The sequence below is a fragment of the Topomyia yanbarensis genome, chromosome 2 (genome assembly GCF_030247195.1).
Source record: "Topomyia yanbarensis strain Yona2022 chromosome 2, ASM3024719v1, whole genome shotgun sequence".
Lineage (NCBI taxonomy): Eukaryota > Metazoa > Arthropoda > Insecta > Diptera > Culicidae > Topomyia > Topomyia yanbarensis.
In genome coordinates, this window is record NC_080671.1 from 407,610,689 (window position 1) to 407,625,863 (window position 15,175).

A 15,175-nucleotide genomic window follows, 5' to 3' on the forward strand; every position below is an offset into this window, starting at 1 on the left:
CCGCTTACCGCAACCGCACTTTATTTACCGCACCGCACTGCGCGGTAATGCGGTAAATGCGGTAAATTATTTATATTTTTAAAAATTGTGTTGAAAAATTGTTCATTTGTATAACCACATATAATAAAATGTTATTCTTATTTACACGAAATTTAACTTTAAGAGACTCCTCAGAATGTAATGTTTAAGAAAAAATCAACTTTTGCATTTTCTATTAATAAAACTCCGTACATTTAAAATGCAAGCATTATACATTCAAAAACGTTGTACTGCAGTAATAGGAAAACTTTTATTTTAGCAACCTAACTTTTTAGTTAATTGAAAAAATGTAATGAAAATGTAATAAGAAATGAAGTATTTTTTCTTTAAATTTTCATATTTTCAATGTGTTTGACATATGAAAATGAAATGGATGATTTTCGCATTTACGCATTTACCTTTCATTCTAAAAGGAATTTCAACAACAAAAATTTAAAGTCGAAATACCAGTACTTATATATAGTAGCGCATATATTCCAATACAGTGAAATAAAAACATTGTATTTCTTCAATAAGAACGACGCCATATTTGACGAAAAAAATTGCTCTATACATTACATCTAATCAGGAGTCCGGTCTCAACCGGTACAGAATTATTGAACATTAGAAAAACTGCTAAAAATGTATGATTTGTAACATACAGCAGAAATGTCATTAAAAATAGGGGGTTTTATGGACAAAATATCCCAAAACTCTAACTTCCGCATTTTTCAAGAAACATATGTATTCTCATTCAGAAACTAAGATTGCTCCCTTTAAAAATATATGAAGTGTAATTTTCTAAAGGCTAGTTCTAGAAAGTTCTAGCATTTAATGTATTTTCCTATAATATTTTCCCAAAGAGCCAATGGCAAAAACTTGAACTAAAGTGGACGGAAGTCAAACGATGTGGTATTTGGCAAAAATAGTTTCAAAAAAGCTACAAAATAGTCTTAACCCTCCAGCACACGCGCCGTTGTATTTTGTGAAACACCTTCCGAAACTCTAGCGAAATCTTCTTTCAGCAACATCGGCTGCTCATTCGGGGAACCATTCGCGCGAGTGCTGGAGGGTTAACTGAAACATTTTAGGACTTAATTTGGTAGATTTCGTAATATGAATGGAAGTACGCGAAAAATGTAGCATACTTTTTGAGAAAGAGTCCAATAAAGTTGACTGCATTGACTCACATTGAATTTACACAGCAATCAAAGAAGATAGAATACGATGTTGATGAACGAGTGATAGAATAATCATCCTAATTTGGACCTCTCCTTATTTTGGACGATTTAATTCATTTGTATCCTTTACTGCCAATTACTTCAAATTCGTTTGGTTTGATGAAAATAATTATATTCTTTGGGTTGTGTTTGAGTCCCAGCATAATTAGTTTATCTCTAATTTCTTTAAATTAATCAAAATTCACAGTTGAAAAATTGATATCGGAACCGATTCATAATTCAACGATTACCAACAGAAATCGGGAGAAGTGATGCACTTTTAAATTGGATTTAAGAGTAAAAATGTATTGTTTTTAAATGATCTAATAATTTTGTCTCTATTTGGATCTTGCATTTTATGTATTTGAAATGGTTAGTTTGTGAAGTCTTATTTAGTATAAAATAACTAGTGTCCAAAATTATGTCGTAAAAATAATAGCGTCAAAATATTTCGGACACAGCTAGATTTTCTTTCGTAATAGCAGTCCGTTTATCAATTTGAAATAACCAAAATTATCACCTTACCATTTTTTTTTTTTTTGCGGTGCGGTTGCGGTAAAACCGCGCGGTAAAAGCTCTTTCCCACACCGCATCTGCGGGAAAAAATGTCTTACCGCACCGCAGATTTTGCGGTGCGGGTGCGGTAAATACCGCGCGGTTGCGGTAATTACCGCAACCGCGACGAACCCTACGAAGACTGCATATCAAGAAGACTGGCAACTCTGTCCAGAACCTGGAGACAGTAACAGCAATGACACTTGCGGGTAAAGGTGGTACTTCCCATAGTGATACACACACATGTTTTACATTAAGCTTCCTACCTTCCTCCAATATCTGTCGCTTCTCGTTTGTATGGGGGAAGAAAAGAGATATCAGTCTTCTTAATATGCAGTCTTCGGTTAAACTCACAAATGGTTTAAATCGCCTGCGAGTAAGCCTAACGCTCTTTACCGCATTGGATAAGAGACGTTAGTATGTCTCCGAGTTTCAGTCGTCCAAACGCGGTGTCATCTATGTAAGAAGGTCTGAAAACTCGAAACTGTAATTGCGCTCCATATCAGATGATATGAGGTTCCGTAGTCGGATTCACAAAGATCACAAGAAAATGACTCAGTGCGCTGAATAGTTGTCATGTGATAATTTAGTTTGCAGTGGCCGGTTAAAGCCCTGGTCAGCATGCCTCGGTGAAGCTTCGAAAAATGTAAGAGATTTTTCGAAATCACTGCGCACGGTTGTTCTAGAAATTGGCCTTTGTTTTGCGACACGTTTGTAGATTTCTCCCAAAAGCACCGCCATGTGCTCGGATGAAGCCGGGACAGGGCGGGCTCAGGACCAACGACGTCAGTCGTTACACCTGTCCTGGTCTATTCGTCAGCTCATTCATTTCCAGTAATACCGGAATGTCCGGACACCCAGACAAGGTGTAGATAATGCTTTGTTCTTCGATTTGGGTTCGGCATGCGAGCGCTAGCTTAGGCCGTGATTTGTCTGTGCTAAGGGCCTTGATTGCAGCCTTACTATTTGATCAGAAATTTATTACTTCGCCGGACAAGCTCTGTTAAAGGGCCGATAGTACCTCGCACATAATCGGTTTCTGCTTGGAATACAGTACAGTATCTACCTGGCGAGTGAGATTGTTCCAATTTCATCTCACGACAGTAGACACCAGCACCAGCACGTCTTTCCATCAGAGAGGCATCAGTGTAACAGGCCACTTGCGTTTGTTGTTGTCTCTTCATATAAAGGGCGAACACGAACTTATTGCGACACCGAAAATGTCATGCCAATTTTCTTATAATGTTTAAAATCAAACCAAAATTTTAGGGTAGTTTTATACTTATATTTACTTCAAAAATCAAAAGAAAAGTTAATCGATGGAGCCTTGAGTGTAAAATTGAACGCATTTTCGCTTGATGCCCTCCATCAAAGTCTTTACAGTGTCATCCGGTACCAGTTTCTCAGTTTTTTTCCATTTTCTTAACATGTCCTTCTCGTCTTTGATTGTCTTCTTGCTCTTCCGAAGTTCCCGCTTCATCATTGCCCAGTACTGCTCCACCGGGCGCAGCTCCGGACAGTTTGGCGGATTCATGCCTTTTGGAACAAAATGGACAGAATTGGCCTCATACCATTCCAGGACACTTTTAGAATAGTGGCATGATGCCAAATCTGGCGAAAATAGCGGAGCTTCGTCGTGCTGCTGCAAGAATGGCAAAAGGCGCTTCTCGAGGCACTCAGGTTTGTAGATCTTGCCATTTACTGTGCCCTTTGTCACGAAAGGCTCACTCCTCCAGTCCGCAAGAGCAGATGACCTGCCAAATGAGATATTTGGAGGCGAACTTCGACATTTTCTTCTTCTTAAATTTGTCGTCCACATAGAACTTGCTCTTGCCTGTGAAAAACTCCAACCCCGGAATTTGCTTAAAATCGGTTTTTATATACTTTCGTCGTCCATCACACAGCAGCCATACTTTGTCAGCATCTTCTCGTAGAGCTTCCGTGTCCGAGTTTTAGCCGTCGATTGTTGCCGCTCATCGCGGTTTGGGAAGTTCTGTACCTTGTATGTATGTAGTCCAGCTTTCTTCTTTGCATTCTGAACGTAGCTCTGCGACATGCCGATCTTTTTAGCCAAATCACGGCTTGAGACGTTGGGATTTGCTTTAATCATCCGCTTCACCTTTCCCTCCGTCTTTTTGTTCTCCGGTCCCGGTTTTCTTCCAGCTCCTTTGCCGTGTCCAACGTCAACCGCTCCTGGAACCGCTTCAACACTCTGGAGACGGTTGAATGGTGAATGTTCAACATTTTTCCCAACTGCCGGTGCGACAGGTCAGGAAATTCCAGGTGTTTGGAAAGAATTTGTTCTCTCGACTCGCGTTGGTTCACCACCATTTTCGTTGAATCGAAAAACACGACTTCGAGTTTGACAGCATGTAAACAATCAATGAGAAAGTGTGCAAAATTTGGTTGATTTTTACCCAATGGTAAAAAAGTTATGCCCTGTTGAATGTGTCGCAATAATTTCGTGTTCGCCTTTTAGCCAGACAACCACTCCTCTCGAATAGGAATCTTCACATGGAATGGTCTGTAAGAAAAACTACATGTGAGTGTGATATCGCTGGGAGCAAGAATATCGTCACCCCATTTGCAACCATTTGTGACTACAGTCGTGTATGACCGGTAGCAAGATTAACATGGTTACTGTTTCAAAGCCCAATAACCCGCAGTCTTTATGTACATGGTAGTGCATCTTGTTTGAGGTATATGTGTAATGGTTTGACATTTGGAGTGGTCACGGGCTGGTGAAAGCACCAGTCAGCGCCATAAGCGCCATTCTTTGCAGATGGTTTTGCTTTGACTAGACCTCCAGCCCCTCTCCCCTATGCCACCACACAAGGTATCCATATGACAATATTGGACGTACAGTTGTGTTGTAAATCCAATAGATGTATTTAGGTTGGAAACCCCAGGCCTTTCCAAAAGTTTGACTTCACTGCCCGAAGGCCATGCACGCTGACATGATAATGAACTCGATTTGTGCTGACCAGTTCAATTTGGAATACAATAAACTCCAACGTATTTGACCTGATCTACAAACAGTAGCTCAGAATTAAAGAACTACAAGGGAGGAACCCCGGTTGTTATTCGCCTCTTGCTGCATTAAGTCGAAGCTTGTTCCGATGCAAAGTTCAGTAATTAGTATTTGGTAATCATCAGCAAACCCGTAGGTTGGAAATCCAAGCTCATTCAGTTTCTTCAACAAGCCGTCAGCTACCAAGTTCCATAACAAAGGTGACAGAACGCCGCCCTGAGGACAACCGCAAATATTCAACTTCCGTATCTCAGCCTATCGCAGTGACGAGCAAAGAATGCGGTTACTAAGCATTGCGTTTATCCAACCCGAGATACATGCAGGTATCCCATGACCGCACGTCGCTTCCAGAATAGACTGGAAGGACACATTGTCAAAAGCACCCTCAATATCTAGGAATACAACCAAGCTAGATTGTTTGAGCGAGAAGGCTTTCTCAACGTTGTAAACAATATCGTGAAGCAGAGTGATCGTGGATTTCCCACACTAATATGTATGTTGCATTTTGTACAGTGGATATTCAACTAAACTAACGTTCTTGATGTGATGATCAATTATCCGTTCCAAAGCTTTCAGAAGAAAAGAACTTAAGCTGATAGGCCTAAAACTCTTAATTTCTTCATAGCCTGAGCGCCCCCCTTTGGAAATAAATCTAACAGTTATTTCTAGCCATGCTTTTGGGATATACTCAGTAGCAAGACTGTAGCATAATCTTTTTCAAGACATGTTTGAGAATATCAAATATCTTTTGCAGTAGCACGGAAAGTATTCCATCTTTTCCGGGTGATTTGTATGGAGCAAAGCTGTCAACTGTCCACTTGACCGATTTAGTGGTAACCAATGTGCGTGCTAACGCCCACGAGTCCGAATCACCAGAATGAGATCTGGGAACCTGGGAAGTCACATAAGCCTCGTTCAGACTAGAGACATTAGTGCATAGGCTTTGCCAGCCAGCCCGTTCTGCAGATCGAGGACATTTCTTATATGCACTTCGAGCTGACCTGAAAGTCCTGGAGTCATCACGCTGACGCCGGTTCCAAGCTCTTCTCATATTCTTCTTTATTCTTTCAAGCTCAGCCCTCCACCACGGGGTTCCCCTAGTCGTTTTAACAATACGAAGTGAACAAGCTTCTTCGTAGGATGCTACGATGAATGAGTTTGTCGTATCCACGTCGTTACCACAGTGGTCTAGTTGACTAATTGTATAATATTCATGAAATTTAGTCGCCAAGTTTTTCAATAGGATTATATTTCGGATTAAACATTGAGAGGGACATCGAGATGATCGAAAAAGATATATTTTTGATCGGATAGAGACGGTTCAGTTTCATTTGGAACCTGCCATTTTCCCAGCTCATGTGAAACTCTTTCAGACCAAAGCATTATGTCTAACACCTCCTCTCTTCCAGACCTCGCAACAGTTGGTCAGTTTTCCTTATTCAGAATATGGAGATTTGTACTACTTACTCCATCAGTTCAGCGCCTCCATCAGTACGCCGCCCAGCTTTATTTGTATGAATACAAGCACGAGGCATTTCACGTGGGTTAGTCATGCATGTCTTGTTGTAAGCAATGAAGGCAGTGTTCAGTCATTTTCCAACTTAGAAGTTGTGCTGTACGTTTATGTTGGAGATTGATTTGACATATTTTGGACCCTTCAGTTATCAGGATTTAATTTTGAGAAACTTTGTTGAAGATGCAATATGTCTATCTTTTAAGAGCAAAAAGTTTTAAACGTGAAACGGATGTACATGTCGATATACCCCCTTAAAACGAGTTTTTTTTGCTTTATCTATTTTATTTGATTTTTGATATTTTTGTAATGTTTTGGAAAATTGTAGATACTTTAAAAAGCCACATTTTTGTGGCGTATTCCAACTCTCTATCTCTGCTTTTTAAGGTTTTATGATTGTTTTTTGGACTTTTTCACTTGTTCAACTTTAAAGGGCCGATAAAACCGAAAGTTGCAGGAATTTGCAGTTAATAGTTACAAAGTTGTTGAAAAAATGCCTAACGAACATTTAGCAATCGAAGCGAATCGAAATTAATTGGATCTAGTAAGACTTTTAACTTAGCCATTTTTAAATTAGTGTTTATTTCGTACAACTATTAACAATTTTCAGACAATAAATTATTGTAAGTTTTTCGTGCTTGTCACTTGGAAGAAAACAGAATGATGCATTATTAAAGAACATACCTTCAACGTGAGAGTCCATCTTTTTTAACTATCATGGGCTAATTCATTGGCGAATACTAAATTTTTGAAAAACCGATTTTTTTTACACTTGCATTTGATTTAATGTTTTCGACAGCTACACTGTCGGTAATAACTCAAAGGTTCACAGGGTCATCTGTGGTGAACTGACATCATTACATGGTGCAATGGGATTGTAAATAATGTAAAAAAATCAACAGCTGTAAAGGAACAACTTCATTTTTTGACTTTTGGCCAGCTTTTCGGAATTTTTGGCCACTGTGCGGCCTCTGCGCAGGTTCGTCTGTACGCATCGAAATTTGATAATCAAAACCCAGTAAAGCTCCACCGAACTATCATCATTCAAAAGTCTTAGCAAATCCCCAGCCAAAAAAAAAAATCCGGCAAAATAATGCCGATTATCGGCATACTGGGGAGTTTGCCCGGCTCTTTCCAGGCGCCGTTCGCCATTGAGAATATTTTAAACCCCCGCAACAATTTTAACCATAGCACCATAGTTCCGTGGCTTTTTCACAGGTGGTCCGTAGTGTAATTCTTAGCCGATTGAAAAAAAACACTACCGACACTACACGGTTTATCTAGGCTGTTCGGAGAAAGAATCTGACATTGAAGAACAGCTTCTTAGATGGACGAAGAGGCGGCAGGGTCTTCTTTTTGACGCACGCTAGGAGCTTTGGTAGGCAACTATTTGAAGTTAATATAACATTGAAGACACTGAATTCGTTATGTTCTGACTTAGAAAGTGGAAAATATCAGAAAAAATACCACGTTTCTCCATTGAATTTGTTTAGTGGAGACACATGACCCTTTGACACAAGTACATCAATTGATTCATGGACTTTGCGTAAAAATACCAAAAACTTGTGCTTGAGCCATCTAATGCTCGAGAACGCATTGAAAGTGTTTCTTTTATATTATCAGGAGCACTAGAATATATAGACGCGTTTAGAAGTTGTCAAACGAAATTGGATACAGGCTTTATAAATTATTAGTAGAAACTGCTCAATAATTAAAGATTGATCATAACTGATCGATCGTTTACAGTTAGCTTGAAGCACTATTTTTGTGATATGTTAGTAATATGTGTTAATTGATTAGATTTTGGAATTTGAAATATCCAACTGTTAAATTTTGAAAATGTGACCTCCAACATTCGAAGTTTTCAACTAATCACTATCTCACTCTACGCCGGACCACATGTATGTATGGAGATTATCACCAGATGTGACAGCCGAAATCCTGCAAATATTACAATATACATATAGCGACACAACCTCGGCTGCCAGTTGACTTTGCGTACATATATGAATGCTGCGCACACATCTACACATGACATCATCTGCCGCTTGAAGCACATGGCATCATGGCGCGGTTTAGCTAATGTTGACGGCTCTTGTGATTGTCGTTTTTTCCGGTCACTCCGCGCCGCCAGTGTGTCTTGCTGATGTGCGTCGAAACCAGAATTTAATGGCTAATCTTGATGTTCGAATAAATATCCCCTGACTTCACTATTAGCCGGGCCGGTGACATAATCGTGTTTCGACTTCTGAAGCTGGGTGGAGATGGCAGATGTGTGTACTTTCGTTCTCGCGAGAATAAATATTTGTATTGCCATGGCTTATGAATCCACAATGATCGCCGTTTGGGACGGTTACGTGCCTCGATGGCGTAACAGCTTTTTTTCTTCTCATGTTTAGATTATTTTTAGATTATTATCACTGATTTATTTTTTTACAAATTTCCAGCACCCTGGAGCAATCCTGGTGGCAGTCGGAAAATGGCAAGGAAAACGTCACGATACAGCTGGACTTGGAGGCCGAGTTCCACTTTACTCACTTGATCATTGTGTTCGCCACCTTCCGGCCGGCAGCCATGTTGATCGAACGGTCGTATGATTTCGGCAAGACGTGGCACGTGTACCGATACTTTGCACATAACTGCCGGGAAGCGTTTCCCCATGCACCGACCATCGGGAAGAACATCACCGACGTAATCTGCGATCATCGCTACTCGGGCGTGGAACCGTCGAAGAATGGTGAAGTCATCTACCGTGTGCTGCCGCCGATGAATATTGAAAATCCCTATGCGGAGCACGTGCAGAACATGCTGAAGATGACGAACCTGAGAATCAACTTTACCCGATTGCATACGCTGGGCGACACGCTGCTGGATGATCGCCAGGAAATCCAGGAGAAGTATTACTACGGTATCTCAAATATGATAGTGAGAGGTTCGTGTTCCTGCTATGGTCATGCATCGCGGTGCTTGCCGCTGGAGGGCGTTCGGAATACAATCGATATGGTGCATGGAAGGTGCGAGTGTACGCACAATACCAAGGGCTTGAACTGTGAGGAGTGCGAGGATTTCTTCAATGACCTACCGTGGAAACCGGCGTTGGGCAAGCAGACAAATGCATGCAAGAGTAAGTTGTTTTAAAACGTTTAGAAAACTATGTTAATAATGTGTTTTTAATCCACAGAATGTCATTGTAACAATCACGCCACAAGCTGTCACTTCGACCAAGCCGTATACGAGCACTCGGGTCGAGTTAGTGGTGGTGTGTGTGACAACTGCCAGCATAACACCCAGGGATATCACTGCGAAGAGTGCGCTCCGTTCTTCTACCGTGATCCGAACGAGGACATCCAGAGTCCGTATGTGTGCAAACCGTGCGATTGTGATCCACGCGGCTCGCTAGACGATGGTATCTGCGACGCCATAGGTGATGAGGAAAGTGAAGTTGAAGCTGGTGCATGCCACTGTAAGCGTCATGTGGGCGGTCGCAGATGCGATCAGTGTAAGGAGGGTTTCTGGAATTTTAACGAAAGCAACCCCGATGGTTGTCAATCCTGTACGTGTAATATTCTGGGAACGGTAAACAACGCTGGTTGTAATGTGTACACGGGAGAGTGTATATGTAAACGATTGGTAACTGGACGGGATTGCAACCAGTGTATTCCCGAGACATATGGTCTTTCGGAAAGTCATGAAGGATGCACCCCATGTAATTGCCATCCGGGAGGATCGCTGGATAACGATTGTGATGTGATCACCGGTCAGTGTCGCTGCAGACCTCATATGCAGGGACGAGATTGTGCTGAACCAAAACAACATTACTTTATTCCTACTTTGCATAAGGTCTTGGAAGCGGAGTTCCCTGGAACGGTAATTTTTTTTATATCAAGAGATTGTTTAATGTATCACTCAAGACAACTCATTTCAGATTTGTGATCACCATTCATCAGTCGGTGTAAGTATCTTGTCATCGGGAAAGAATCACCAAATAACGCGATTTTACTTTTATCACACCTTAGAACTGTTCTGTTGTAATTCGCGAACATCCGCATGATCGCCAACCAACCTGGACCGGACCAGGATTTATACGTGCATACGAAGGAACGGAACTGAAGTTCACCGTTGATGACATTCCGAAAACAATGAATTACGATGTTCTGATGCGATACTCACCGCAAATGAAAGGAGACTGGGAGGATATTCGCATGACCGTCGTTCGCCCGGATGAGTACGATCCGGAAGGGCCGTGTGCCAATTCGCCTCCAAATTACGACACGGACATTCATTCGACGCTACACGAGTACGACACGACTGCGGTTGCCTTGCACGACGTTTGTCTGGAGACGGGAAAAACGTACAAGTTCATTGTGTCGTTCAAACGACACGATCCGTACGATGATAATCCGGCGGCGCAGATTTTAATCGACTCGGTAGGATGTGATTAGTTTATCGCATTTAAATACTTTATAGGAGAATGATTAACAAGATGATTTTTGGTATTGCAGATCGTACTGGTTCCGAAAATTGAGGTTACACCAATTTTCCATGGTTCTCAACAAGCCGAAGTTCGCTACAAGGAGTACAAGGACCTGGGATGTAATCAAACGTACTATGACGTGAATTACGATATCGATGCAAGACCCGAGTGTAAGGATCTGCTGAACACGGTTAGCGTGTTTGTCTTCAACGGAGCGACACGTGAGTATTGTTGAATCTTAAATATGGGACATAGCTGATAGTTGATCCCTTATTCTGTTAGTTTTCTTATTAAGACGATCGTCTCGTGACACCTTGTACTTTTAACTAAATTTCAGTGATTTATCCGGTCGTAATGGTCTTAACTTTCAAAAATCTTTTTAATTTTTCGTTCACGGCAAAATAGTTCAATTGAATATCCGTGCGAGAATAGCTAATCCTGTGAAGCTATTTTATAAATATGAGGTCTCACAACAAGTGATCATACTTCATCGATCAATTTTAGATTGATTTACAACTCTCCACACAGTTGTAGGTAATAAAATTGTCTATCAGATTTTCATTTATGGTGATGGTGACAATAGATGTCTGAAGTGCCATTTACCGACATAATGTGACAAATAAAAAAGTCATGGTAATAATAATAAAAAAAATCTACCGGAGAAAATGATACTTATCTATGTTGTCCTTCAAATACCAGACTAACATGGCTGGAATATCCCAAACATCTAGATTTGAACGGTATTCATTAAATTATGAGCAGCAGGTTCTTACGATCAAAATTTGGTCAAACAAGAATGTGTGTAAAACCGTCAAACAAATCAAATATTGTTTCTGTAATTAAAAAACATGCTTCTTTTTAAAAAAAAACATCATGTTTCAATTCATACAGAATAAAGAAAAAATATTCACTCAAGCTTTCTTTTTGGCGAATTCGAATTCGGCCCTTTAGTTTGACTCTTACCGTCAAGTTTTACATAGTCTTCTTAGTCCCTTTCTCGTTGAAGAACGCCAGCTTGTCTTGAACTGCATCTCGCTGACAGTTGCCCAATATTTTTCCATAGGGCGGAGTTCTGCGGTGTTGGCAGAACGAGACAATTGTGTTGCTTGAGGAATGACAATGGATAGGCACTCTTACTCAATTTTTTTTCGAATTGATGGTCCCGGTCTACTCAAATCCAGTTAAATATGAACTTTTCCAGATTTTGAGTAATATCTACTCAAATCCAATTAAAAGTGGACTTTTCAAAATTTTGAGTAACTTCTACTCATTTTCAATTAAATGTGGACTTTTCCAAATTTTGAGTAATATTTACTCAAATCCAATTAAATGTGGACCTTTCCAAATGTTGAGTAATATCTACTCAAATCCAAATTTTGAGTAATATCTACTCAAATCCAATTAAAAGTGGACTTTTCCAAATTTTGAGTAACTTCTACTCATTTTCAATTAAATATGGACTTGTCCAAATTTTGAGTAATATCCAATTAAATGTGAACTTTTCCAAATTTTGAATAATATCTACTAAAATCCAATTAAAAGTGGACTTTTCCAAATTTTGAGCAACTTCTACTCATTTTCAATTAAATGTGGACCTTTCCAAATTTTGAGTAATATCTACTCAAATCCAAATAAAAGTGGACTTTTCCAAATTTTGAGTAACTTGTACTCATTTTCAATTAAATGTGGACTTTTCCAAATTTTGAGTAATATCCAATTAAATGTGAACTTTCCCAAATTTTGAGTAATATCTACTAAAATCCAATTAAAAGTGGACTTTTCCAAATTTTGAGTAACTTATACTCATTTTCAATTAAATGGGAACTTTTCCAAATTTTGAGTAATATCTACTCAAATCCAATTAAATGCGGACTTTTTCAAATTTTGAGTAATTTCTACTCATTTTCAATTAAATGTGGACTTTTCCAACTTTTGAGTAACTTCCACTCTTTTTCAATTAAATGTGGACTTTTCCAAATTATGAGTAACTTCTACTCATTTTCAATTAAATGTGAACTTTTCCAAATTTTGAGTAATATCTACTCAAATTTTGAGTAATATCTACTCAAATCCAATTAAAAGTGGACTTTTCCAAATTTTGAGTAACTACTCATTTTCAATTAAATGTGGACTTTTCCAAATTTTGAGTAATTTCTACTCATTTTCAATTAAATGTGGACTTTTCCAAATTTTGAGTAATATCTGCTCAAATTTTTAGTAATATCTTCTCATCTCCAATTAAATGTTGACTTTTCCAAATTTTGAGTAATATCTACTCAAATCCAATTAAAATACTGTACAGGAGAGGGGTATGAGAACGAAACCGCAGACTGTTTGCTGGCACTGTCCTCCAGCGACCATGACGTCATTGCTCTGACCGAGACATGGCTGCGTGACGACGTATTCAATTCAGAACTTTCGTCGGACTACCCATGTGGTCGCAACCTAGCATCTAGCCATCAGCGTCGTGTAGGGGGCGCTCTGATAGCGTTGAAGAACTACCTCGCAAGTTCTCTGCTGAGCTTGAGTGGAGTTGAAAATTTGGAGCAAATTTTCAACTGCACTTTACTTGCTCCAAATAGCGACAGAGGTTTGTACAAAGCACAAAGCCAATGCCAAAATACTTATACTTCTATGTTGTGTCCTATCATCAAGAATCGCCAGCAGGCGGATTCAGTTTATATCGACTTTCCAAAGGCTTTTGATAAAGTATCTCACAACATCGCAATCATGACACTACAGCTGCTAGGATTTCCAGCTTGGCTGACTAATGGTTTGCAATTGGTTCAATGTAACCAGCGGCGTCCCGCGAGGCATTCACCTAGGCCACCACATTTGTACCTTTTTCATTAATGATATCTACAGTCGTAAAACTATTTGTTCCACAAAGGAGAAAATTCTTTAAAACCACATTTGCGCACGAAAGGCACAAAATCTGATGAGACGAAGTCGAAACGGAAATTCCATAACTAATTTGGTATAATAGTATTTCTCATAATACTGAACAAGCGACGTGGTATATCATTGAAACTGGTGAAACATTGACTCAAATATGGGCCCTTGATGCTACGTGAAAATCTCCCGGAAGATCCGAAACATCCGTATAACAATTATGAATCTAATACTAGAACTAGTCAAAGTTTTACGAAAATACTTTTTCAAGAAACACCTGGTTGTAAGGTCAACTTATGAATTGATCAGTTGAGCGGATGCTAGATTTTCCGGATGGTCATTGTTTGACCAATAGGGTCAATTTCCATTCATAACTATGAATTTGTGCCAATGCAATTTGAACAAATGTTTTCGAAAAAACTCTAGATTTCTATCAACATATCAACACCATTTTACATAGGATTTAAATCGGGGGAACTGGCTCAATTCGTACTTATTTTTTTTCCTGAAATGCTGATCATTAGCTCACGTTTGTTTCTAATTCGACTTTTTCCGATCCTTTATCGTATTATTCAGTGCAAAAATACATTATCCCAACCCTGGTCCAATTCGAAACATTTATTTCTTATCGATTTGACAGAGTTACATGACAGTCATGAACATGATATTTGCGCTTTTCATAGTATCATCATAGTTGAGAAGCAGCTGAGGGTCCGAATTAGTCAGTAGTCCAAATTGGCCCACTTCCCCCTAAGCATTCATGAATATTAAAAAATGTTGGAATCAGTTTCATTGTCGCTTGTTCAAAACGATTAGTATTGTAATCGTAATCCTGAACATCCAAGATTGGTCGTACCATGTACAAAGTTGATATACACATTCTCATTTATGTTTAGTTTATGTTTATTATTAGTATTCTGTCTATACACCTGTGATTTGGCGGTTCTGCACACACGGTAAAAATTGTTTCCAAAATCGTGAATAAAGTGCCATTAAATCTGGAACAATCACGTATTTACGTTGCGAAAACAGGACCATGAACAAAAATCATGTGTTTTATAATTATGTTAAATTTTCCTTCAATTGTTGTATTTGAATCACCCTACACTGCAAATAATCTGCATATTAAACTCAAGTGTTTAACACTTAATTTTGCCGCAACTGTCTTGACACTTAGAACTCATGTGTCAGGTACTTAATTGCGCACTTATTTGAGAACACATTAGTGCCAATAGATGACACACTTAAGTTTCATATGCCTGGCGTATTCAAATTAAGTGTACGACAAATAAATATTGTATGTAATTCTTATATAATTCAATTTTGCTTCAACTTGAATATTATATCATTTCCTATAAAAGCCATGCGCTGCTATAATAATTTTTAAATGGGAGAACATTTGTTTTTAAATGACAATAAATATTCTTTAGCTTGATTAAATATTTTTTATTTAATTTTGAATATTTCTTAGA

At 39.1% G+C, this 15,175-nt stretch overlaps 1 protein-coding gene across 5 annotated transcripts in view; it reads left to right on the forward strand.

Moving 5' to 3' along the window:
• The window catches only part of LOC131685038 (laminin subunit beta-1), a 72,418-nt gene that overhangs the window by 44,154 nt on the left and 13,089 nt on the right, over positions 1-15,175 (forward strand). For all 5 annotated transcript variants that reach the window (XM_058968397.1, XM_058968398.1, XM_058968395.1 and 2 more), the window contains exons 6-10: positions 8,785-9,461; positions 9,519-10,204; positions 10,263-10,289; positions 10,354-10,764; positions 10,840-11,032. In XM_058968397.1, coding sequence (XP_058824380.1) covers positions 8,785-9,461; positions 9,519-10,204; positions 10,263-10,289; positions 10,354-10,764; positions 10,840-11,032 — 1,994 coding nt within the window. The remainder of the gene's footprint in view (positions 1-8,784; positions 9,462-9,518; positions 10,205-10,262; positions 10,290-10,353; positions 10,765-10,839; positions 11,033-15,175) is intronic.